The 24,387-nt window shown below is 38.4% G+C and overlaps 2 protein-coding genes and 1 long non-coding RNA gene across 3 annotated transcripts; all 3 read right to left on the reverse strand.

Moving 5' to 3' along the window:
- Nucleotides 1–1,192: 1,192 nt before the first annotated feature.
- Nucleotides 1,193–3,064, reverse strand: LOC137038673 (rano class II histocompatibility antigen, A beta chain-like). Its single transcript, XM_067413463.1, has 5 exons — nt 2,954–3,064; nt 2,544–2,810; nt 2,181–2,462; nt 1,630–1,743; nt 1,193–1,505 (listed from the first exon to the last, which is right to left on the reverse strand). The coding sequence occupies exons 1-5, from the start codon at nt 3,009–3,011 to the stop codon at nt 1,435–1,437; spliced, it is 792 nt and encodes a 263-aa protein (XP_067269564.1). The 5' UTR covers nt 3,012–3,064; the 3' UTR covers nt 1,193–1,434.
- A 594-nt stretch (nt 3,065–3,658) lies between these two features.
- On the reverse strand, nt 3,659–5,634 carry LOC137038141 (uncharacterized). The gene is made up of 3 exons (XR_010897395.1): nt 5,544–5,634; nt 5,315–5,432; nt 3,659–5,018 (listed from the first exon to the last, which is right to left on the reverse strand). It is a non-coding gene; the product is annotated as an uncharacterized lncRNA (long non-coding RNA).
- A 9,758-nt stretch (nt 5,635–15,392) lies between these two features.
- LOC137038677 (H-2 class II histocompatibility antigen, A-U alpha chain-like) lies at nt 15,393–17,221 on the reverse strand. Its single transcript, XM_067413468.1, has 4 exons — nt 17,109–17,221; nt 16,401–16,649; nt 16,025–16,306; nt 15,393–15,940 (listed from the first exon to the last, which is right to left on the reverse strand). The coding sequence occupies exons 1-4, from the start codon at nt 17,167–17,169 to the stop codon at nt 15,819–15,821; spliced, it is 714 nt and encodes a 237-aa protein (XP_067269569.1). The 5' UTR covers nt 17,170–17,221; the 3' UTR covers nt 15,393–15,818.
- Between the last annotated feature and the right edge of the window lie 7,166 nt (nt 17,222–24,387).

Consider the following 24,387-nt stretch of genomic DNA (forward strand, 5'->3'; position numbering starts at 1 on the left):
TTTTTTTGGCCTGGGGCACAGTTAGAAAACAGTGGTTAAGCTTTATTTACAACACATTTCCAGAACAGTAAAATCCAAATATTCGACTGTGTGCAGCACACTGTTTCTAGTACATGAGAAAGTACAAGGCCAGCTGTGTACAAAGGCTGATTCTAAAAAGTGGGGCAGCAATTCAATTTTTGCAAGTACTAGGTGACTAAAAGTCCAGTTTTCCTACATAGACATTTTAGTTATAGATAGTATTTTGTAATATAACAATTTTCTATCCATACAGCATACTTTAAATGTATTGAAATTAATAATGCATCTTTGAGTATCTCATTGCCGGGCCGAGTGTCCTGGTTCTCGGTAATCAAAATATGGTCACCCTAGCAGGTACAGTTTGGTGCTTCTTATTTAATTGCCAATGGTGTGTGGGGTGTTCATTTAATAAACACTAAGAAAATAAATGTACAAACTGTTGTGTAGGCTCTGTTGTGTAGGGACATATGTCCTTTTCATGAGATGTAATATAAATCTCTGGTGTCCCCAGCATGTGTCTGTGAAGTTTCAGCTCAAAATACCCCCTAGATCATTTATTACAGCTCTCTATCACTCTCTTGTTCGAACTCTATATAGTCTGTTACTTGTATATACTGCTACCAGGACAATAAAAGGAATAACAACTGATTACCACAGTGTGAAGGTTTGGCAAGTTAGCATCAGCAGTAAGTCCTAAATTTTATATAAGATGTTATCTAACTGTACCTTTGCTATTCTGTTCTGCTTGATATTTATTTTGTTTTTACTTCCTCGTTGTTGTTTTTTGTTTCTGGTGAAATAATATGCTAAAGGACTATTACAGAGGTCAGGAATTTACTCTGCCACACTTCCTCGTGCTAAACATGGCTATTCTATTGTATCTATCAGTAATTTCAACTCACTGTCATATCGTAACATTTGTAAATTTAAATGAAACCAAAAACCATCACCATTGTCACCATCTTACTGGTAAAATATTGTTGCAAATATTACACAAAGTATATTCATAATATGTACTCAGAATTAAATATACTTTATATTTATGTAACATGATTGACTAAAATTTTCTTCAGCTGTCATTGGTGGTGCACTTAATTTTTTTTTTTTTTACAATAGAGCCTACTTTTATCCATGAATATCCAACTGGAAAATCCATATTTGTCAGCTTATCTTCACTGAGAATAAATCAACACAAAACATGGATTCATTTAAAAAACCTTTACAAAAAACAAAAACAAAAAAAGGTGCAAAACAAACCACAGAGGAGAACTTCCCTCTCTTTGGTCAATCAATAAAACAGTTGTACATCGACATTGCAGTCGAACTGGTTGTGGTTAGTGTCTCTGAAGATTTTATGAAAGGTTTCAGTGTCTTTTATAAGCTGGTATACAGTCTGTTACTCAATGTTCACTGTTAAGTGCTGCTGAGTGTCTGCAGAGGTTCAGAGCATCTAATGTATTGACTTCCAGCTGATATGACGTGTGCTAGTAAATGAAGGAACATAAAAGTATTTTAAAAAATAATAAAAATGGAGAAACCATGAAATTTCCAATGCCTTATTGCAATTTTGTTTTGAAAAATTATATGTGAGTGTGTCTGTACACCAACCTGTGTGTTTTCTTTTGTAGTAGATCAGCCCTCCTGCTGCCATAATCACCCCCAAAACCACCCCTGCAGCACCAGTTATCATCTTATTCCTGTCAGACTCTGACAGAGATGAATCTGTAAAATAAAATAGATTTGTGCTGAAATATCCCATGGTTTGTCATGCAATGAAGTTGCACACATTGTGTCAGCTTAGCCTTGAGATACAATTGCAATTGATAACCTGCAACCCAATGAATCACTTGAGAGTTTCATTAAATAAGAATTACTTAACAAATGTTTTATTTTTATTATCGTCTATGTAGTTTTATCACTATATGGTTTTAGGAATTCTACTAAGAATAAGTTCAAAAGATTAAAAGAAAAAACTATAATAGTGATGCTGTCCTGAACAAGAGTCCTCTGTGGTTGGTTAAATTATTTAGGAAGCAAACAATGGTTTCCTCTTGTTCACATGAAAACAATAAGGGAACAACCAGACATGGTAGAAACTATAGTTTGGTTTCTGCGGTCATCAGTCTCAGTGTATTTTATACTATCAACTCAGATCTTACCCCAGTGATAGACCATGGGTCTATTTAAGCTGGCGTGCTCCACCACACAGGAGATCTTCTCTCCAGGTTTGGGAAAGTATTCCAGATGGGAGTGGATCTGGTAGAACCAGTCTCCATCAGCCAGCTCCTCAGTGGAGGTCACATCAGCTGTCACCTCTTTATCATCTCTCATCCACGTCAGTTTGATGGGTTTGGGGTAGAAGTCATAGGCACTGCAGATCAACATGGCTGGACTTTTACCACTAGCCTTTCTTACTGACCGGACGATGACTTCTGGTTTTACTGTAGACATGATGAGGTTAATTTTGTGTTTTGATTCACATGTGTGGTTTCAAAAAGTTTTTAACGTTCAATGCATCTCACCTGTTATTTCTTCCATAGGGAGGGAATGACCAAAGAGCTTGCAATCCGCAATCATTTTTTCTGCCTCCTTGTGTAGCCACTCAGGTTTTTTATTAAAATCATCTGCCCATTTCATTGCATATTCAGTGTATGCAGCAACTTTATTTTCAGTACTGTTAAATCTCAGCAATTCAGTTTTATCATAATATATTGAGTAGATGACCTCAACATTTTGTAGAGAACCAAGTACACGACAGAGAATTAGGATGAATCCATAATGTCCATGAACTAAAACAAAAAGCAGCCAACAAACCTTTTGACAGTTTAATAATAACAGTACTGATGCAGTAATATTTCAATTTAAATGGCATTTTTAATACAAAGTAATTAAACACAGAACTGTTGAATCTTAAAGTCAGATTATTGCTTACCTGTTTCAAACAAAATAAGCAACAACAAGGCCAGGTGTATCACAAGATCATATCGCATTTTGCATCCAGTGTTGTTTTACTGGCATAAAGATGGAATGAGCCCTAAAGCAGTTACAGTAAATGTCTTAAATGATGCCAGCCCAGTTTGGCATCGCAACTCATCAAACTGGAAAATCAAGCTTGACCCACAAAACATCATGTGATTGAGTAACTTACACTGGGGCATTTTTCACAAGAGCTGCATGACAAAAAAACTGAAGTGAAAGTTCTGGATATTTGCTGACAACTGGGCATTGTTCATAAAGTGATTGTTCATTCATTAAAATGCTTTTTTGTTATGTAGGATTTTCCAACTCAGAACTCACATGAGATTTTAGGTAACCCTCTCAGTCAAAAATAATTCAGAAAGGTATGTCTAAAATATGGAATGTTTAGTTCTTGCCCCAATACTTTTAACACAAATTTTTTGCAGCACTGGAAAACCCACCAATAATAGTTTTTATATCAAGCTTATACAGGTCCTTTTCAAAACATTAGCATATTGTGATAAAGTTCATTATTTTCCATAATGTAATGATAAAAATTTAACTTTCATATATTTTAGATTAATTGCACACCAACTGAAATATTTAAGGTATTTTATTGTTTTAATACTGATGATTTTGGCATACAGCTCATGAAAACATCTCGGTTACGTACACTGCATGAAAAAAGGTGTATCCGGACCCGTATACTCCTGTATACACTGCTGAAATTCGGAAGAATCCGGGAGTATACTGGCCGGATAGGTCAAATTCCATGGATCTGTATATATCCGTATACATCCGGAATGATACCAAATCGGATGTATGTTGTGGCCGTATACTTCCATGCTACAGCCATTTGTTGCCATGGCAAGTAATCCCATCAGGTTTTTTCAGGAGACATTTTCACACCTCTGAGCAGCTTTGCCTCCCATCCCCTTATTGGCCCTTTAACTCAAACTGGATTGGTTGTTCTTTTAAAACCACTCCCAAAACCCAAACTGCTATTGGAGGACAGGGCACATTGAAAACCCAGTAAAGTGATTTTATTGGTTACTTTTAAAACTTAGCCCACCCAAGGCCTTATAGCTTAGTGATTTGATTGGTTATAGGTCAGCTATGCAGATACTGCTCATACACCATAAACCCCACCCCCCTCTCCCCCCAAAGGAAAAATACACACAAAAAACAATTTAGGAAAATATGGAATATTTATTAAGGTACATAAAACATTATCAAGAGCATTTTAAACAAGCAAAAGAATAGAATGGAGAAACAAAAACAAGTGAACAAAATGTATTTAAAAGGGATGAAAATGTAAAGAACAAAAAATACAAAAATAAAGGCATTTAAAAGGAACAAATAAACAATATAAATATAACTATATAAAATAAACATAAGTTAAAATGAAAGGGTAAAAAAGGCATGAAAAATAAAATTAACACAACATACTTAAAAGTTGGCGATATAAAGAAATAAATACACAGTGTATCTAAAATGTAACATTATAAAATGAGACAATGCAAAAATGTAAACATTCTAACATTAGAACCAGAATGTTATAAAAAAAGGTTATATAATATACATAGATGTTCTAAGTAAACAATAAAAATAAGTGAAAAAAAAAAAAAACTCCCAAAGAGCATTGTAAACATATTATAAAATGAATGGGGGAAAAAAAAAGTGAGCAAATTCCATTTAAAGGACGGCGATGTAAAGAAATAAGAGAAAAAAAATGCATATAATATATGTTCTAAGTAAACAATATATATAAGTGGAAACATTTCCAAAGAGCATTGTAAAAATACATTATAATGATGCACTGATGATGTGACGTGTAGCGTGGGTCAGCCTCTAGTCTGGTTCGTAGCACTTGGCAGAGCGCAGAAAACCGTAGTTCTGTTTGGTGGAGACCTCACCATCCACACTGGCCTTCCATCAACAACAGCATCATCTTCATCAGACATCTGCTCTATTGTTGCGATCTCTCACAGGTCTCTTTCTGCGTTAGCTTGTACAACCCTGGACCTGGTCTCCAGCAACTGCAAAACATGACAGTAATTTAACCACTAAAACACAGACTGTGTTTACATGTGCAACAATAATGCAACTATGTATTCTAAGAGTACGGTCTTAATCGCAGGAAGATGCTCACATGACATGAGCAGAACTCTTCACTCCAGTTTACATGCAATTTGTATTATTCACTAAAGAGTATGGTTATGTCACACTCAGATTTGATCAAAGTATTGGGTTTAATGTACAAGTTTAATTACAATATTGACAAAATCATATCTCCTAAAGAGAAAATAAATGCTTAGCAAGTTTCTTAACTTACCCTTCTCTTTCTTTGACGGTTCTTTGCCATGTTCTTCATAGTGTGTCTTTTTTTGGCCGTTTTCAGGCTGAGCCACAGAATACTTCCTCCGTGGTGTCTCAATATGTCTTGCAACCTGCTGAATAAATCATGAATAATTGTAATACCAATAAAAGTAAGCAAAACAAAGCACACATGGTAAATATTAATATAAAATGACTTTAAAAAATAATACAATCTTTAAGATTACCTTTTACACATTCAGGGTCAACATCTGTAAAAGTTGTCCTTAATTCTTCAAAGGAAAATGGTCAAAGCGAGGTTGTGTGATGACTATTCTGGGGGGAAAAGTTACAGTTATAATTAATGAAATTCAGTTTTGGCATTTCAAATCCATATGACGTTAGTAGTAGGTTAACCTAACCTTTACAGTATACAATAAGCAGTCTTACCCAGTTTGTGGATTGTATTTGTGTGGGCTGTTCTCTGAATTGGGTTTCACACAAAGGCACCTTACAGATTCCTGTAAAGTTTGAAAATAAAATGCGTTTAAACGGATTCACAATCTGCAAGAACCACAATATTTTCAAGTTTGAATAAGATGGCCATCAAAGTAACCGCTGGAGACAAAACACATAACGTTATTAGGCTAAAGTTAATTGTAAGCCAACTTTGGTTTACAGGCACATTATATAACAATAACTGAACTTACCTCACGTTACGTGCCCTTTTAAATCTTTTCACAGTGTTGTTAGGCTCTTCCTGTAAGTTAGTCCGTGCTGCTTTGCTCGAGAGAATAAAGACGCTGGAGAGCCTCTTGCAGAAGATCAGCCCGTTCATGCTGTGCAGATATTAAAGTAGTAAGCTGACGAGATATAGCATTCTGGCCGGAGATCAGCTGCTTCATCAAGGCATTCACAGTAACTGGGCTTGAGGCTGCTTGTCCTCCTTTGTTCAGTGGAGTAGAAAAACTAAGGTTCCTTTTACTCTCCATATTAAATCTGTCGAAAACGATCGATTCCAAACCTCAACCAAACACCACAAAAAAACAACTATCCGTTCTCTGTACTTCCGGAAACAATGCGGAGGTTTCAACTTTCGCGCGCATGAAACAATACACTACTATTGGGTGCGCCTCCGTCCCCACCTGTATTGTGAGTGGTTGATTTCAAACCTCAAACGCCCCCTCTTTTGCGCGTGTTGTTTGCTTGCTAATCCCCACTCAAACCACGCCCTCGGTATGACGCGTCGCAGGTGTATCTTTAATTTGGTGAAAAAATATAATGCCGGACATAATTATCTATCAACATGGAAGGACAACCACCTGTTGATAATAATACGAGAAAGAGAGTTCGGCGGTTTTGCCACCACTGCAACGAGAATGTTTCACATGCATATTTTTATCTTCACAAAAAAAAAGTTTTTTTTTCACAATGGAGCGATTACAGCTGAGACAAATCACAACACAGAGCTGGAAGAGGGTGCATGTGATGAACTTCATCCAGACGAAATGAGACCTGTGGACTGGGATGATGCTGGTATTCATTTGGGTAAGTTACTGAACATTTTTTTAAAATGTAAAACCAAATGACAAGTAAAATAAGATAGTGATCATCAGCAGTTGGTTTATATATTTACTGATGTCGTGCAACATTACACTGATGTTTATGATCTGCTTTGGTTAGAGTTGACACAATAGTGATTTGCTTGTTTTACGTATGTCATACGTATGTAACATTAGTTCCCTGAGGGGAACGAGACGCTGCGTCAAAACGCTGTGAGAACGCCTCTGCGTGATTGGTCATGAAGCGCATGTCGAATCAGTCCAATCGGAAGACGGAACCTCATAGGCGGGTGACGTCATAGACCGGAAACTATAAAGCACCTGCGAACACAAACAGAAACTAGCTTCGGAAAAGCCTGAAGTAAGTCACGGGCATGTCGGGAGTATGGCAGGGTGACGCAGTGTCTCGTTCCCCTCAGGGAACTAAGGTTACATACGTAACCGAGACGTTCCCTATCAGGGAACTCGAGCTGCGTCGAAACGCTGTGAGAACGCTTATACCCACATCGCCATAGGACCAAGTGCTCGTATGTGTGAAACCGCAGTGTTCACGACTACGACAACACCTGCGCCCCAACTGTAGATACGAAGCTACGTAAGTTCGTAGAATCTAACGAATTAAGTGGCGAGGATCAGCCTGCCGCATTACAGACATCTTGGAGGGAAGCCCCCGACAACAGTGCTTTAGAAGCAGCCATTACCCTGGTAGAATGAGCCCAGACGGCCAAAGGAGACGGCTGTCCGGACGCCTCATAAGCAAGCGAGATGGCCTCGACCACCCACTTGCTCATTCTCTGCTTAGATACTGGAGCACCCCTCTTCGGGGCTCCGAAACAGACAAACAACTGGTCAGTCTTTCTCCACAGGGCATCTCTGTGGACATGAGCATCTAGTGCCCTAACTGGGCAAAGCAGATTCAATTGTTCCTGATCTGACATCACAAAGGGCGGAGGACAGAAGGCCTGAAGAGTAATAGGACCCCTAGGGCCGGTCGGGACCTTAGGGATGTAACCCGGTCTGGAGTGAAGAAAGGCCTTCACCATCCCAGGTGCAAACTCTAAACATGAGGGCCCTACCGAGAGGGACTGAATGTCTCCAATTCTCTTAAGAGACGAAATGGCCAGCTTTAAGTGTCAGGAACTTGTCTGATACTTCCTCAATAGGCTCGAAAGGGGCCAAAGATAGGTCCTGGAGAACAATGGCCAAAACCCAGGTCGGGACCCTCGAGTGAACCACTGGCCTCAACCCCCCACCCCGTGAGAGATGCATCTGTCATTAGCGTGACGCAACGAACATAAGCTCCTAACACAGGTCTCTGGGACAGAAACCGAGGATCTTTCCACATGACCAGAGCACGAAGGCATCGCCGCGTGACTTTGATCATGCGAAGCGGGTTCCCCCTCGGGGAGAACCCTCTGGTTCTGAGCCACCACTGCAGTGGCCTCATGTTCGGCAGGCCAAAAGGTATTACATTGGACGCAGCCGCCATGAGGCTTAACAGTTTCTGAAACTGCTTTACAGTGACAAATCGGTCTAGCTTCGGTTCTTTCACCGTCAATAAGATCGATGTTATGCGTGTTGGCGATAATTGCGCCCGCATAATTATCGAGTCCCATATTACGCCTAGAAAGGTGGTCATCTAAGCCGGAGAAAGCACACTTTTCTTTGTGTTTAACCTCAACCCCTATCTCGTCACATGCGTGAGGACAACATCTCGATGCTGAACCGCCATCCGCTCTGATTGAGCCAAAATCAACCAATCGTCGATGTAGTTGAGTATGCGGATGCCCTGCAGGCATGCCCTCCAGGGCTGCATCCACACACTTCGTGAAGGTGCGGGGTGACAGTGCTAGACCGATGGGAAGTACTAGATATTGGTATGCTTCTCCCCTGAAGGCAAACCTCAGAAACTTCCTGTGATGTGGAAGGATGGAAACATGGAAATAGGCGTCTTTGAGATCTCTTGTGACAAACCAGTCCTCGGACCTGATCTGTGACACGATCTTTCTTAGTGTAAGCATCTTGAACTTGAGCTTTGCTACAGAACGATTTAATAGACACAGATCTAATATCGGGCAGGACCCAACGAGATATATTCGATAGACGTTTCCACTCGTCTAGAAAATCTACTAAGGGAACCAGCCTCTCGAGGCTGGCCTCTGGTGTAATTTGAGCAGCAAGTGCAGTGCCCTGAAGCGGCGAACCGGCAGGGAACACCTGAACACCGGCGGGGTGGCCCGCGGAGACCCTCTGCGCCCTGGCATTGCGGCGGGGGTTGGCAGCGTGGCCCCCTGAGGGCACTGAAGGAAGACGGGTACCGTGTGCTGAGGTTAGCACCAACTTCATTCGGAGGGGAACATCCTCATCGTCCTGACCCGTCTGCGTCAGGACTTCTTCGACGAAGCCTTCTTGCCAATAATGACTGTCCTCAGATCAGCCCTACCCCTCGAAGGCCTCGTCTGCGAGCGCCGCCCCGCCTCCCAGTCTCTCTGAGGGGGAGCACGGGCCGCAACGCTCTGCTTCTATTGTGCCCTATCTCTGTGAGCTATCATGGCTATCAAAATCCAGTGTTCTGTATTTTGCGTACGTGAGTTTTTGTTGTAGGTGGCTATTGTAGATGGCTATATATATAAAAAACAAAACAAAAAAAACAAAAAAAACTTGTGTACTGTGCTAATTAATTGAGACTTCTTACAGCTCTTACAGGTTGTTGGGCTTGTTTGTTTCGTTGCTTCTATTGCTCTCCCCTTTTTTGTAAGTCGCTTTGGATAAAAGCGTCTGCTAAATGATTAAATGTAAATGTAATGTAATGTCCTGTGTGAGGAGCTCGTACTCGGAGTACGCCTTACCCACCAATGCCGAAGTTGTTTTTAATGGCTTGGTAGGTAATATCGGGGCTTCAAGGGACGATGTGGCTAAAGGCGAGAGATGGCTCGCAAGCGTCTTTTCGACCTTCGGCATCGCCCCATAACCATATTGTCTCAGCCCTAATATATTACTATATGTAGATGTTTGTGGGCTGAAAACTCTATATGATGCCGGTTTCCTCCATGACCTAGACACCTCGGTGTGAAGGTCTGGGAAGAATGGCAATCCCCTCGCGATGCTCTCAACATCCACCTCCTCAGAGCTGGATAGTTGGAGCACCGGTGCCTTGCCCGGGGAGAAAGAAACCGCAGGGCGGGCTTCCAAACCCCGAGACGAGGCACTGAATCTCACAGGTAAGGGCTGAGATAAGGCTGGGCTCGTATCAAACCCCTCTGTGAGATCAAATTGTGAACCCCACGACTGAGCCGCGGGGAAAACAAGCCGGGGCACCCTCCTCGAAGAGTGCCCGGCGGGAGCGCAGCGTTCTTAGTGGAAGCCGCTCGCAATGCTCACAAACAGCCCCCTCGAGAGCTGCTTGGGCATGCTGCGCTCCCAAACAGACCACACACATAGAAAGTGTTTCCCCACCGTTTTTTGATGTAACGAGGGCAGGGATGAACACATCTAGTGAATTGCTGTTCACTCGATGTGTTCATCCTTTTTCTCTTTATGTTATATTTATATACAGTATTGTTCAAAATAATAGCAGTACAATGTGACTAACCAGAATAATCAAGTTTTTTAGTATATTTTTTATTGCTACGTGGCAAACAAGTTACCAGTAGGTTCAGTAGATTGTCAGAAAACAAATGAGACCCAGCAATCATGATATGCACGCTCTTAAGGCTGTGCAATTGGGCAATTAGTTGAAAGGGGTGTGTTCAAAAAAATAGCAGTGTCTACCTTTGACTGTACAAACTCAAAACTATTTTGTACAAACATTTTTTAGCAATCCTGTGAATCACTAAACTAATATTTAGTTGTATGACCACAGTTTTTTAAAACTGCTTGACATCTGTGTGGCATGGAGTCAACCAACTTGTGGCACCTCTCAGCTGTTATTCCACTCCATGATTCTTTAACATCATTCCACAATTCATTCACATTTCTTGGTTTTGCTTCAGAAACAGCATTTTTGATATCACCCCACAAGTTCTCAATTGGATTAAGGTCTGGAGATTGGGCTGGCCACTCCATAACATTAATTTTGTTGGTTTGGATCCAAGACTTTGCCCGTTTACTAGTGTGTTTTGGGTCATTGTCTTGTTGAAACAACCATTTCAAGGGCATATCCTCTTCAGCATAGGGCAACATGACCTCTTCAAGTATTTTAACATATGCAAACTGATCCATGATCCCTGGTATGCAATAAATAGGCCCAACACCATAGTAGGAGAAACATGCCCATATCATGATGCTTGCACCTCCATGCTTCACTGTCTTCACTGTGTACTGTGGCTTGAATTCAGAGTTCGGGGGTCGTCTCACAAACTGCCTGTGGCCCTTGGACCCAAAAAGAACAATTTTACTTTCATCAGTCCACAAAATGTTCCTCCATTTCTCTTTAGGCCAGTTGATGTGTTCTTTGGCAAATTGTAACCTCTTCTGCACATGCCTTTTTTTTAACAGAGGGACTTTGCGGGGGATTCTTGAAAATAGATTAGCTTCACACAGACGTCTTCTAACTGTCACAGTACTTACAGGTAACTCCAGACTGTCTTTGATCATCCTGGAGGTGATCATTGGCTGAGCCTTTGCCATTCTGGTTATTCTTCTATCCATTTTGATGGTTGTCTTCCGTTTTCTTCCACGTCTCTCTGGTTTTGCTCTCCATTTTAAGGCATTGGAGATCATTTTAGCTGAACAGCCTATCATTTTTTGCACCTCTTTATAGGTTTTCCCCTCTCTAATCAACTTTTTAATCAAAGTACGCTGTTCTTCTGAACAATGTCTTGACAGACCCATTTTCCTCAGCTTTCAAATGCATGTTCAACTAGTGTTGGCTTCATCCTTAAATAGGGGCCACCTGATTCACACCTGTTTCTTCACAAAATTGATGACCTCAGTGATTGAATGCCACACTGCTATTTTTTTGAACACACCCCTTTTAACTAATTCAACTAATTGCCCAATTGCACAGCCTTAAGAGCGTGCATATCATGAATGCTGGGTCTCATTTGATTTCTGAGAATCTACTGAACCTACTGGTAACTTGTTTGCCACGTAGCAATAAAAAATATATGAAAAACCTTGATTATTCTGGTTAGTCACATTGTACTGCTATTATTTTGAACAATACTGTATATATATATATATATATATATATATATATATATATATATATAAAACAAAGGTGGAAAATTCTTGCTTAGTTTTCTTACTAAGGACAGACAAAAACACCAAATAGACAGACAGATTCACAGAATATGAAAGATTCACTTACTGAAGGCAAAGAAGCTGGTTTCTGTTTGTGTTTGCGGGTGCTTTATAGTTTCCGGTCGATGACGTCACCCGCCTATGACATTACGTCTTCCGATTGGACTGATTCGACACGCGCTTTATGACGCAATCATGCAGAGGTGTTCTCACAGCGTTTCGACGCAGCTCGAGTTCCCTGATAGGGAACCCAAAATTCCTATCTCAAAAAATTTGCATATTTCATCCGACCAATAAAAGCAAAGTGTTTTTAATACAAAAAAAGTCAACCTTCAAATAATTATGTTCAGTTTTGCACACAATACTTGGTCGGGAATCCTTTTGCAGAAATGACTGCTTCAATGCGACGTGGCATGGAGGCGATCAGCCTGTGGCACTGCTGAGGTGTAATGGAGGCCCAGGATGCTTCGATAGCGGCCTTAAGCTCATCCAGAGTGTTGGGTCTTGGTCTCTCAACTTTCTCTTCACAATATCCCACAGATTCTCTATGGGGTTCAGGTCAGGAGAGTTGGCAGGCCAATTGAGCACAGTAATACCATGGTCAGTAAACCATTTACCAGTGGTTTTGGCACTGTGAGCAGGTGCCAGGTCGTGCTGAAAAACGGAATCTTCATCTCCATAAAGCTTTTCAGAAGATGGAAGCATGAAGTGCTCCAAAATGTCCTGATAGCTAGCTGCATTGACCCTGCCCTTGATAAAACACAGTGGACCAAAACCAGCAGCTGACATGATACCCCAGACCATCACTGACTGTGGGTACTTGACACTGGACTTCAGGCATTATGGCATTTCCTTCTCCCCAGTCTTCCTCCAGACTCTGGCACCTTGATTTCCCAATGACATGCAAAATTTGCTTTCATCCGAAAAAAGTACTTTGGACCACTGAGCAACAGTCCAGTGCTGCTTCTCTGTAGCCCAATAGTGGCTTGACCTGGGGAATGCGGCACCTGTAGCCCATTTCCTGCACACGCCTATGCACGGTGGCTCTGGATGTTTCTACTCCAGACTCAGTCCACTGCTTCCGCAGGTCCCCCAAGGTCTGGAATCGGTCCTTCTCCAATATCTTCCTCAGGGTCTGGTCACCTCTTCTCGTTGTGCAGCGTTTTTTGCCACAATTTTTCCTTCCCACAGACTTCCCACTGAGGTGCCTTGATACAGCAGTCTGGGAACTGCCTATTCGTTCAGACATTTATTTCTGTGTCTTACCCTCTCGCTTGAGGGTGTCAACGATGGCCTTCTGGACAGCGGTCAGGTCGGCAGTCTTACCCATGATTGCGGTTTTGAGTAATGAACCAGACTCAGAGTTTTTAAAAGCCTCAGGAATCTTTTGCAGGTGTTGAGAGTTAATTAGTTGATTCAGATGATTAGGTTAATGGCTTGTTTAGAGAACCTTTTCATTATATGCTAATTGTTTGAGACAGGAATTTTGGGTTTTCATGAGCAGTATGCCAAAATCATCAGTATTAAAACAATAAAAGACCTGAAATATTTCAGTTGTAGTGCAATGAATCCAAAATATATGAAAGTTTAATTTTTATCATTACATAATGGAAAATAATGAACTTTATCACAATATGCTAATTTTATGAGAGGGACCTGTATATATTTATTCAGGAGAATGTGCTCTGCACATGATATCTAATTCTCCTGAAGGCCTATAGATTGACAACATAGTTCTAATAATAACAACACTTGTTTAACCAACCCTTAAAGTCACTTATAAAGCACCCAGCTAGAACAAGTTCTATTATTCAGAGAATATTTGTGCTGTTGCACTGCAGGATGAATGAAGCAGTGAAAAAAGGCTTCAGTCTTTTTGCTATATGTTTACAGCACAATCTTACTGTACATTTTCATTTGTTTTTCCTCTCTGTTACTCATTATGTGCTCATTTGTTTCTATAATTATTGTCATCTGTCTCATCTTCAGTTTCCTTTGTTTGTCCTCTTATGCCCTGTGTTTCAGTTACTCCTTATCTTTTCTTGTTGACACTAAGTGATTTGCATTGCTATTTTGATTTCCTATATGTTTTGTTTATTAATACTCAGAAAACACTGGTGTAAATAGTTTAAACCAAAATTGGGTTGTTTATTTAAACCAGCATAATGGGTTGATTAATTTTTACTAAGTAGCTTTTTTATTATTATTACTTCACATTCTCATGAAACGTGACACTCATGTAGATGACTCACATCGTGAGTTTTATGTTGTTTTGCATAAAATTAAACGACAAAGAACAACTACAAATTTATAGATAACATAAAATGCACACAAACCTGTGTTTTACTGAAGACATGCACCGGTATTGACGTAGCCGAGCACTCTCCTGAAGAGGTCGGAAAAATACAGCAATAAATAACTTTTGGTTGTTATGCCTGACCCAGAAGCTGGGAAACACAAAAGCTATCCAAACATTACGTCTGACCCAGGAGCAGGGTAACACAAAAGCTATCTAAACACTGGGTTGTTACATCTGTCTGACCCAGGGTCTGGGTAACACAAAAGCTATCAAACACTGGGTTGTTATGTCTGACCCAGGATCTGGGTAACACATAAAGCTCTCAAACACTGGGTTGTTATGTCTGACCCAGGATCTGGGTAACACATAAAGCTCTCAAACACTGGGTTGTTATGTCTGACCCAGGATCTGGGTAACACAAAGGCTATCCAAACGCTGAGTTCTTGAGTCTGCCCTGGGATCTGAGATACACAAAAACTATCCAAACACTGGGTTGTAAGGTCTGTGCCAAGAGCTGGGTAACATTAAAACTACCCAAACACTGGGTGGGTTGTTAAGTCTGACCTAGTATCTGAGTTACACAAAACTATACAAACACTAGGTTGTTATGCATGACCCTGAAGCTGGGTAAGGCCTGAGACAGATTATTATTTGGAGAATTATGATGCTAAAAATCAGTTAAAACTGCCCTTATGTCTGTGGTCTCACACGGTAATAAAACCGATTAAGATTTGAAAATCATCTAGTGTGTCCCAGGCCTTAAATAAACATAATGACACAATACAATCAGGTTTAAAATCTTCATGTGTGTTGCCAGCCAAACACAAAAAACTACCCAAATGAAAAAAATAAAATAACCCAAGATTTTTTTACAGTGATTTTTTTTTTTGTTTTTTTTTGGAATACTCCTTACATCTTCATCAGCCACGCGTAATATGAGGAGTGGATTATTATTTATTACAATTGTTTATATTTTTAATTAACTTCCACTTTTGAGAAAAATAAATCAATAAAATACTGACATATCTGTCACAAGTACATTTTCATAGTACCAGTCTACATATTAAAATTGTAACCTACTTCAAGTGTTGAAATTACAACTTTTATTACAAAGTAAGAGTAGATTCTCATGACCCATGATGCAGCTACTACATATATAATTTAATAATCACCACACTAAATGCAACAGTGGAATATTACATAGTCTTATGAAGACTTTTAAAGCTCATCTGCAGTGTATACAATATAAAGTGCTGAAAACAAAATCAAATCATCTCACTTGCAAATCAGTGCCAATGGAATTTACAGTTAATTTACAGTAAAATAAATTCTAAAATGTACCTTTAGCACACATGCAGCTTCACATAAGAACCAAATCAAAAGAACATCTACATCTACATGTCATTGTATCAGTATCATTAGTTGCAGTTGCTTCCTTTGGCAATGAAAAAGACTCCAGTGACCAGACCCAGCAGCCCGAGAGCCAGACCAACTCCACAGATCACAGATGGACCGATGCTGGGCTCCGTTATCTCTACATCTGCACAGACACAAATTTTTGAGGACTTAATGCTTAATGCTTAATGCTTTTAAAAGGAATTAAATGTGAATAATGAATACCCACCCCATGTTCTGGTTTGAGGTTGTTGAAGGGCATTGTGTTCCACAGAACAGGTGTAAATGTCTCCTTCCTCTGGAATGAAGCTCAGTCGGGAAAATACATTCAGTGTCCCATCTTTGTTGGGATAATATCTGCCGATGGTCGATTCATCTGTCACATTCACATTGTTCTTGGTCCACGAGACTTTAACCGGTGGAGGGAAGAATCCAGTCACATGACAGATCAGGGTATTCTTGACATTCAACTGTGCATCACTTTTGGAATAAATTGAGCTCCAGGGGGATTCTGAGGAGACAGACATGACTAATCATGATATGACATTTCAAACATTTCAATATTTGTTGTTGTTGTTGTTGTTTATGCCTGTTTTATGTCTTACCAAGTGGTACAGATGAATTGGCATACACCTCTTTAAACACACTTCCAAGATTTCTGCAAACAGATACTGCTTTTTTAGCGTCCTCATACAGTGGCGGAAGCTCAATTTGACCAGCAAAGTCCGGTAATGTGATGATTTCTCTTTGCTCTTTGAAGTCCACATGTGCCACCTGTTCGTCATCATATTTGACAATGAAATCTTCCTGATCTGGGTCACCACATGCTTCAATCAGCCCAAATTCATGATAACCTAACATATTAAACCAGATTATTATTATTATTGTTGGGAATATAATCATATTTATATGTACATGTAGACAGAGATATTATTATATTAAGATGTTACTTAAATAAATATACCTTTGCAACTATAGTACAGGAGCTGTATAGTATTCAAGTATTTGTCAGCTATTTATAGTATAAACATAGTTACCACTACAATACCTATGTACATAGCCTACTGTATATTCTGTGTATATGAAAATACCAAGCTATACAATCACTCATACACTTACTTGACAAATATAACTCTAAAGTAACAGCAACAACAAAATAACAAAAACACATTTGTACTTATAGCACCTGGCATGTGCAAAGATAACTGTTGGTTATATTGTACAAAACAACGAGCATTGGTTTTACTCCTTTTTCCATGTAACAAGATTTGTTGAGGGGCAAAGGCTATTTATGATAATGATTTTGTACTTACTTTGGGCGTTAATGTAAAGGACAAAGACAGCGATGACTATAATTCTTAGGAATCCTTCCATTTCAGTAAATCAGTGAACAGTAAAATGGTGTAGCTGAATAAGCTGCTCAAATAGTTTGTCAGCTGTGTTTCATGAGAACCAGCCCAACCTTCTCTTAAAAAAAAAAATCCACATCATCCAATTAGTTTCGTAAACATTCAGTGACATTACAGTCTCTATGGGAAGTATGCCTGAGCAGTGGTGCATGAAAGAACAAAACATAAGGAAGTTTGACTGTACTTAGCAAACATACTATGGGTGCGTCTCAATGAGCTCCCTAGTTCAGTAGTCAGGGAGTCAGCCCATTGACTAATGGTGCCTTCACGTGCTCTCGGAATTATCGTAAATTAATAATTAATTTTATTTTTCTTTAATTTTAATTAATCCTAAGCGCATAGCAGAATCGATTCAAGGGTCAAGTCATTTTCGTTTATATATAGCCTAGGCCTAGCGCTTCTTACAATACAGATTATTTCAACGCAGATTTACAGTGATAATATGAAAATTAATATACATAGTTTGTTTTGGCTTTACCAACAGCTATAAAGTTTATCGAGCTATTAAAGTTCTTGATTGAATCAAGTTCGTTATAAAAATAATGAACTCAATACGCTTAAATGACACCTTTTTAACTGAAAACAGAACAGAAACAGAGACGTTTAATGCGCTCTTGCTGTTCATTTACATGTTTAAGAAACTATGTATTAGCACATTAAAAGTAAAGCCAGAGATGAATATATATTTCTATATTTATTGCCTATTAGCGCCCTATATTAATTAGTCAAATAAGGCTTTTTAAAATAGCTATATCTTATTAAATATAGGCATGCCATCTTTTGCAGTTTTTGTCAATTGTTTAAACACAAATTCTGGTACTTGAGACACAATGACCACAACATGTAACTCATTCACCAACTCCCTGAACCAGTTCTGCTAAACTACAAGCACAGTTCCTGCTTTACACTCAAATTGCAGTTCTAGAACACACTTTTTTTCAAAACACTACACACAATTCTCTGCTTTTTAACACACTGCCATTAACATGCGCAGACTCATCACAAGGGCAAACACCCGTAACACAGTTTTACAATTAGCTATCAGAGCTTTAGCATAAAGGGCAACAGAACAGAACAGAAGAGAGGATGCAGCATGGTATTTTATTTTTTAATTTATTTTTTACTGTTACTCTATACAGTAAATTCTTCTGTTGTTTTGTATGTAGTGTATGTGCAACTTCGTGTTGGTTTGGGAATGGGATGTACACTGTGTAAATAGTTTTTGCAGGAAAAATAAAATACAATTTTACTGTGTATTGGTGTGTTCTGAGTATAAAAACAATATTCTCTAATATTTTGCAACACACTTATGTTTGTACTGTCTGTAGTAAGTGTAAAACTGAACCAAAAAAAGGCCTAAGTCATTATGATGAATGGAGAAGTGTTTTCCATTCATCATAGTGTTTAACATTGAGCACATCAGTGTTCAGCTGGGTCTTATAAATGTCTATATATATGATGGTTTGTGTGTGTCATTTGAAAACAATCCCATTTTGAGAATAAATAACATTGTTTTGAATGTAAAGTTTCCTTTTGCAGGAGAATTGAGGGGTTTTGCCCATTGTGTGTGGTTTTTTTGTGTTTGGATTTGTGTGTAGAGTTCTGAGAATATGAGGCATGCTTTCAGAAAATGTGTGTAAACAACTAAGAAAAACTGTAATTTGAAATCTTACATTTATTCAATAAAATTATAGTTTGACACTTGTTTCAGCCCAACATCCTGCGCTGCAGAGGTGGCAATGCAGCATCTGAAGTTGCTTTTAGATGTATTTACACAATTTAATGCTGAGAGAGTTCTATAAATACATTCACACAGCAGAGCAAATATATAGCCTAGCCTAATGCAATGACATTAGTTTTATTTTTTATACAAAATGCTTTGAATACAGAAATATGAAATAGAATTACAAGATGAAACGAATATTAAATATTGCCAGTAGGTGGCAGCAAGTCACTGTGTTAATGAATGAGTCATTTTATTCAATCGATTCGCTCGAAACGCTGATTCAATCAATAATACAAAGGCTCTATGGCTGGTGAATCACTCAACCGATTTGTTCAAAGACTCGGTTTCATTCACGGTTACTCTGTGCGCCTTATGTTGCGAGTCGCGCAATGATCTGGTTTGCTTTAGAAATTTAGCTGGCAGAAAAAATAAAACATTGTTAAGCGTGTGTTGAATGTGTGTTGCATGTTGGTGAAGTGCTCGCATTCAGAGTGTGTTTCGAGTGTGTGTTACATGGGAGGATTCGTTGCGCAGCAGAAGCATCAGACTTATATTTTAAACTGAGCGCTCAGCACTACCGCTCCCTAATCACAGACTATTTGCACGATCGCAAAATATAAAGTAAACAGGAAGGTGCATTTCAGTACGTTACTGCTGTTTGAAAGCGGCTCCCTGAGGCATGCGAATGTGAAAGCTCTCTCTAGGTACGGGTTGTGTCGAGCCATTTATTAGTCTGGCTGTTTAATAAGAACGAGATTGAATGTAGTTGCAATAAACTCTGTTAATAATCTGTACAAATGTATCGATAGATACTATTCTGTTTGCACAATGCGAGGAGAACTGAAGGTGCGGCTTGATCTTTGGTTGACCAATCAGCTGAAAGGGGCGTTGTTGAGATCGAATATTCAAGCTATTTATCCATTTTTGTTTTATTTTTTCCTCCATTTGGCGGATTAGAACAAAGTGTGAAATATGAAAAAAAAAAAAGACTTGAGATTTGTTTATTTATAGGGAGGGTCGAATATGTGATAAATGAATGCTTTCTTTGTTTTTCCATTTTTTCCATTTCCAAAAAAAAAAAATATCCGAAGGATGAAAATGCTAATTGCTTCAATTTTAGCACGATCCCTCTGTATGATTGCAAAGTTGCAACTGCGGTAAATAGCATAGACAGTAAAAGAAATGGACAGAGCTATCCCATAGACTTCAACGGCGGAAAATGAGGTCAATTAGAAGCACTCACTTCCTGACGGCTGAGCGAACTGCACAGGCTCAGACTGAGCTTGACGACGTAGATGTGACGTAAGCAACCTGTCTGACAGTTGTAGGTCTTCTAGTAGTTGTGGAAAGTGAAATTTGAATCACGTTGTTTAAATGTTTTGTCCCGTTGCTTTTGGTTCACTATCGGCTTCTCCCCATTCTTCCCCCTTGACTTTATCCGACTTTATGTCTCCACGCCGCCCCGACTGCCTCATAGACAGTAAAGATTGCTCTAGAGCGTCTCCTCCTGTCTATACGGTCATTTCTCTACTGTGCGACAGAGTCGAGTTGGTTATGACGCAATCGTTAGCCTATTTTTACAAAAACAGCTTCTACGGGGCGATAGTACAAGGTAACGGAGCCTTTTATACATTGTTGTGTTTCTTTATAAATAAACAATGGACAAATGGAGTCTTTAAACGTCTCAGATGTAAAGTTATTCAATGTCAAAGTGACGCAAAAATGAATGGAAGTCAATGGGATGCTAACAGCAGCTGATGGCTTGGTTAGCAATGGGTGCTCTATGTGTGGAAAGCTTTCCGAGTGTTAGATTACCCCCTTGGGTCTAATGCTTCCAAAGCTAGCTTGCTATTGCTAGCTGCTCCAAAAACAATACGACAATCTGGGGAGATTAAAAAAAAATCTAAATTTAAAATGAACAGGTAAACCCTTTACCTAACCTGACACTAGGGCTAAATCATCTAAAGCCCGCCCTAATGATTTCAATTAAATTGCCCAACCTAAACATTTTGTGGGTGGGGCTAAGTTCGGCTGGCATCCAGGCTAGTTTATAGGTGTATGTATGGAAGTTTATATGTATGTGCGAGTTTGTGTGTTTGCGTGTAGTGAGTGTATATGTATGTGCGAGTGTTTAGGTGTATATGCATGGAAGTTTATATGTGCGAGTATTTATAGGTCTATGCATGTGTCAAGTTTATATGTATCTGCAAGTTATTCACAAGTGTGTATACATTCATTACTAACAATAAATGTATTGGTATGAATTTCATATTAGTGTGCACGTGTATTTCATATATGTATTTTGAACGTCCAATAGTATACATGTGAGTAATTTATAGTCGTATATGCACCGGTGTTATGTATGTATTGATAAGCGAAGTTTGATTTAAATCCTACATGGCGCCTCATAGTTCTCATCAAAACTGCAGTCATCAAATGGAGAAAGAAGACACATGCTGCTGGTAAAGTTCTGTACAGTCCAGTTCATTACATCTAACACTCAATTGGAAAAAGTTACCAAACATCCTTTAGAGTTCCTTTAGAGACACTCTTTTAATGTTTACCTGCAGTTTTATACTTCTGTATAGTGTAAACTTCTCTCCATTCATCATAGTTTCTCTTATTCAGAACGAGGATCTGGAATGTCACAGATTGATTACTCCCCTACTCCATTTGAGTATACGCTGCACATGAAGTAATATCAAAGGAATAATACAGCAACATGTTCATTCTATGTTTAATGTTGAAAACTTTCTGGAAATGGCTATCCTTTTTTTTCTTCATTTCAGCTTCCACAAGAAAAAAACATGACAAGTAAGTCGATGAAACAATATTAAGTCATGACAACAAAAACAAAGCCTTATGGCATTTGTCTGTGGATGCTATTGGGTTATGATGTGAATATCAAATGACATTTGGTTATGACAAAGAAACATTATATAGGTAATGAAAGTATACAGTATGCAACATAAACCATTAGCCTATTAGCCTATTTTAAAACAATAACCAGGTGTATATGCATGGAACTAATTTGCTGACCGTGCGAATATGTGTGTGATTTGAATCTGCTTTTGAACATTTTCACAGACATCATTTATCAGTAACTTTTATATTCAAATGTATTCTAAATAACAAAAGCATGTCGGAACAACTGGGGGTAATCCAGAAAGCACAGTAAATTTACAGTCACATAGCCATACCTTTGCTTACTCTCTTGTCGGTTTCAAAACATATGTGAAGAGTGAACTTGCACTGTAAGAGCAATGTTATGTTCAGAGTAAATTGCTATAGCTACTTGCATATCTTTTATATATTCAGGTATGTCACATAACCTGGAGTAATATTCACAAAACAAAAAAATTATGCTTATTGCTTAATGCTAAAAGTTGCTCTTAATGCATACATTTAGGTGCAACTCTTAAAAATGTGTGGCAAATTTTTGGACTCTTACTTTTTTTTTTTTTTTTTTTATCTGAGCAATGCATTTTAACGCTTAAAGCCTCTAACTAGGCTATACTATAGTTAAACTAAACTTAAAGTGAAATTGAAGAATTAACTAATGTGTAACATCCTTTTTCCAGAAAAGTTAGCTCTGGCTGCTAAATACAGTTTATTATGTAATAGGTAGGTGTGCTCGTGGCTCTACCTTCTTTGAGTATGTCTCTTTTTTTTCTGGAAAACTCAAAGAAAAAACATTTTAAGCGTTTTAAGCATATTGTTGTCATGTAAACGTACCCTTAGTTCGCATTACGTTCACCTGTTGTTCATTGAGTTACCTTGTTATTGCTGTATATTTAGCATGTTTACTCTGTTTATTGTTCCACATTATCTTTATGTGGTTATCTTCTCCCAGTGTTAACTCCTGTATATACCCATTTTGGATTATTGAATTAAAGACTGTTCTTTGTTATATCTTTCTTCATGTGATTTATTACAGCCACAAACGTGACAGTCGCTATGATCAGATGCTTTCGTCTTAACTACTTTTTTCTCAATACTATTTTTTTTTGTTATGAACAAACATTCTTCTTCCAGTAATGTTAATAAAATGTTCATTCAGAGTTAGCCGGGCTTTAATATTCTCAAAATGTTACCATAAAAACATAATTTATACATTGTGCATGGCACGTTGTTTTTGAATGTTTTCTAAACCTAATGGAAATGTTAGAAAAACTTTTCTTAAAACACTTAGTGTGTAGCTGGAATATGTAGGCTATATGATATTCGCTATGCTTGAAATCAAATCCTTCCCTATAGTATGCAAAATCAGTACGTCAAAAGAGTAGTATGTTCAAATAAATATTCAAAATAAGTAGGTGAAATCCCCATATACTTCCACTGAGATTCTGAAGTGCTCATTCGATGGACACTTTACGATCCTGTGAGGCCATGGGAGGAGATGGAAACCAACCGACAAAACGGCCGCTGGTACACTCTCAGAAGAAAATTTAGCTTTAGGGGTACAACAGCTTGTCACTGAAGCATTAACCTTAAAGGTAAATTTTGCACATTTTTTTTGAGAGTAGTAGTACTTTTGTAAAGTAAATTCTCTGGTTTATCACTGTTTTCTGTATATTTTAAATGTGGATTAAATATACCAATCAGTTGGTATTTAATTGATATGGTGAAACTGAATATAATTAGCTGTACTTTATCTAATACATGGCTATTACATAATGTTTTATAGGCTATTTTCCATACACAGAGGAAATCACAATATTAAGGTTAAAGCATATATTTAAATGCATTGTCATTAAATATCAAATATGTTGTGATTTTTATTTTATTGTTTATTAGTCTGAGGAATTAAATAAAGATACATTTTACAAGAAAAAATGAAAAACAAAGGAGAATCTAACCACTGTTGCTTGTGAATAAAGAATTTTACACAGAAGGAAAAGAAAAAAGAAGAACAAAAGAAATAAAAGTTCTGGGTTTTCATGCTGCAAACACAAAATAAATGGGCAACTGTTTCTTCCACAAGACCACAATATGAGCATCATAACTTCATCAGCATCATAATATTTAAAAATGGATTTAAAAAGCCAATACCATTATATACAAAGCGGGACATATAATGCTACCTTGATTTTTATCAATACATATCCCTTTGATGGAAGTCATGGAGATTTATAAATTAGTCAAAAGGTAGAATATTACCAAAATCATCAAACATAGAATGACATAGTTATTGTTAAACATTATTTTTGTTAGCTAGCTATGCAGTGTTGCTCCAGAGGAGAAGAAAGTTCTGTGTGGAGAAAAGCTGTGGGTGAAACAATGCCCAAGAGAAAATTGCTGCTGAAAAATAGATATGGAATAAAATTAGAAATGAGGAGGAAAAAAAACGAAAAACTTCTTCGGCTTTAAAAGAAAAGCTCCTAGCTAAGAACCTAGTGCTGAGAGAAAATTATTTGTGAATACTGCCCCTGATAGAACATGCACAATAATTGTTAT

This window comes from Pseudorasbora parva, chromosome 13 (genome assembly GCF_024679245.1).
Source record: "Pseudorasbora parva isolate DD20220531a chromosome 13, ASM2467924v1, whole genome shotgun sequence".
Lineage (NCBI taxonomy): Eukaryota > Metazoa > Chordata > Actinopteri > Cypriniformes > Gobionidae > Pseudorasbora > Pseudorasbora parva.

What these genes read in the sequence shown, in the direction of transcription:
- LOC137038677 (XM_067413468.1), bottom strand. Translation starts at nt 17,169, where the DNA reads ATGGAAGGATTCCTAAGAATTATAGTCATCGCTGTCTTTGTCCTTTAC. An exon ending in CCTTTACATTAACGCCCAAA is followed by an intron (nt 16,650 to 17,108) that starts GTAAGTACAAAA and finishes TTAATATGTTAG; the next exon opens with GTTATCATGAATTTGGGCTG. An exon ending in ACCTCAAACCAGAACATGGG is followed by an intron (nt 15,941 to 16,024) that starts GTGGGTATTCAT and finishes GTGTCTGTGCAG; the next exon opens with ATGTAGAGATAACGGAGCCC.
- LOC137038673 (XM_067413463.1), bottom strand. Translation starts at nt 3,011, where the DNA reads ATGCGATATGATCTTGTGATACACCTGGCCTTGTTGTTGCTTATTTTG. An exon ending in CCCTATGGAAGAAATAACAG is followed by an intron (nt 2,463 to 2,543) that starts GTGAGATGCATT and finishes TCATGTCTACAG; the next exon opens with TAAAACCAGAAGTCATCGTC. An exon ending in ACCCATGGTCTATCACTGGG is followed by an intron (nt 1,744 to 2,180) that starts GTAAGATCTGAG and finishes TTTATTTTACAG; the next exon opens with ATTCATCTCTGTCAGAGTCT.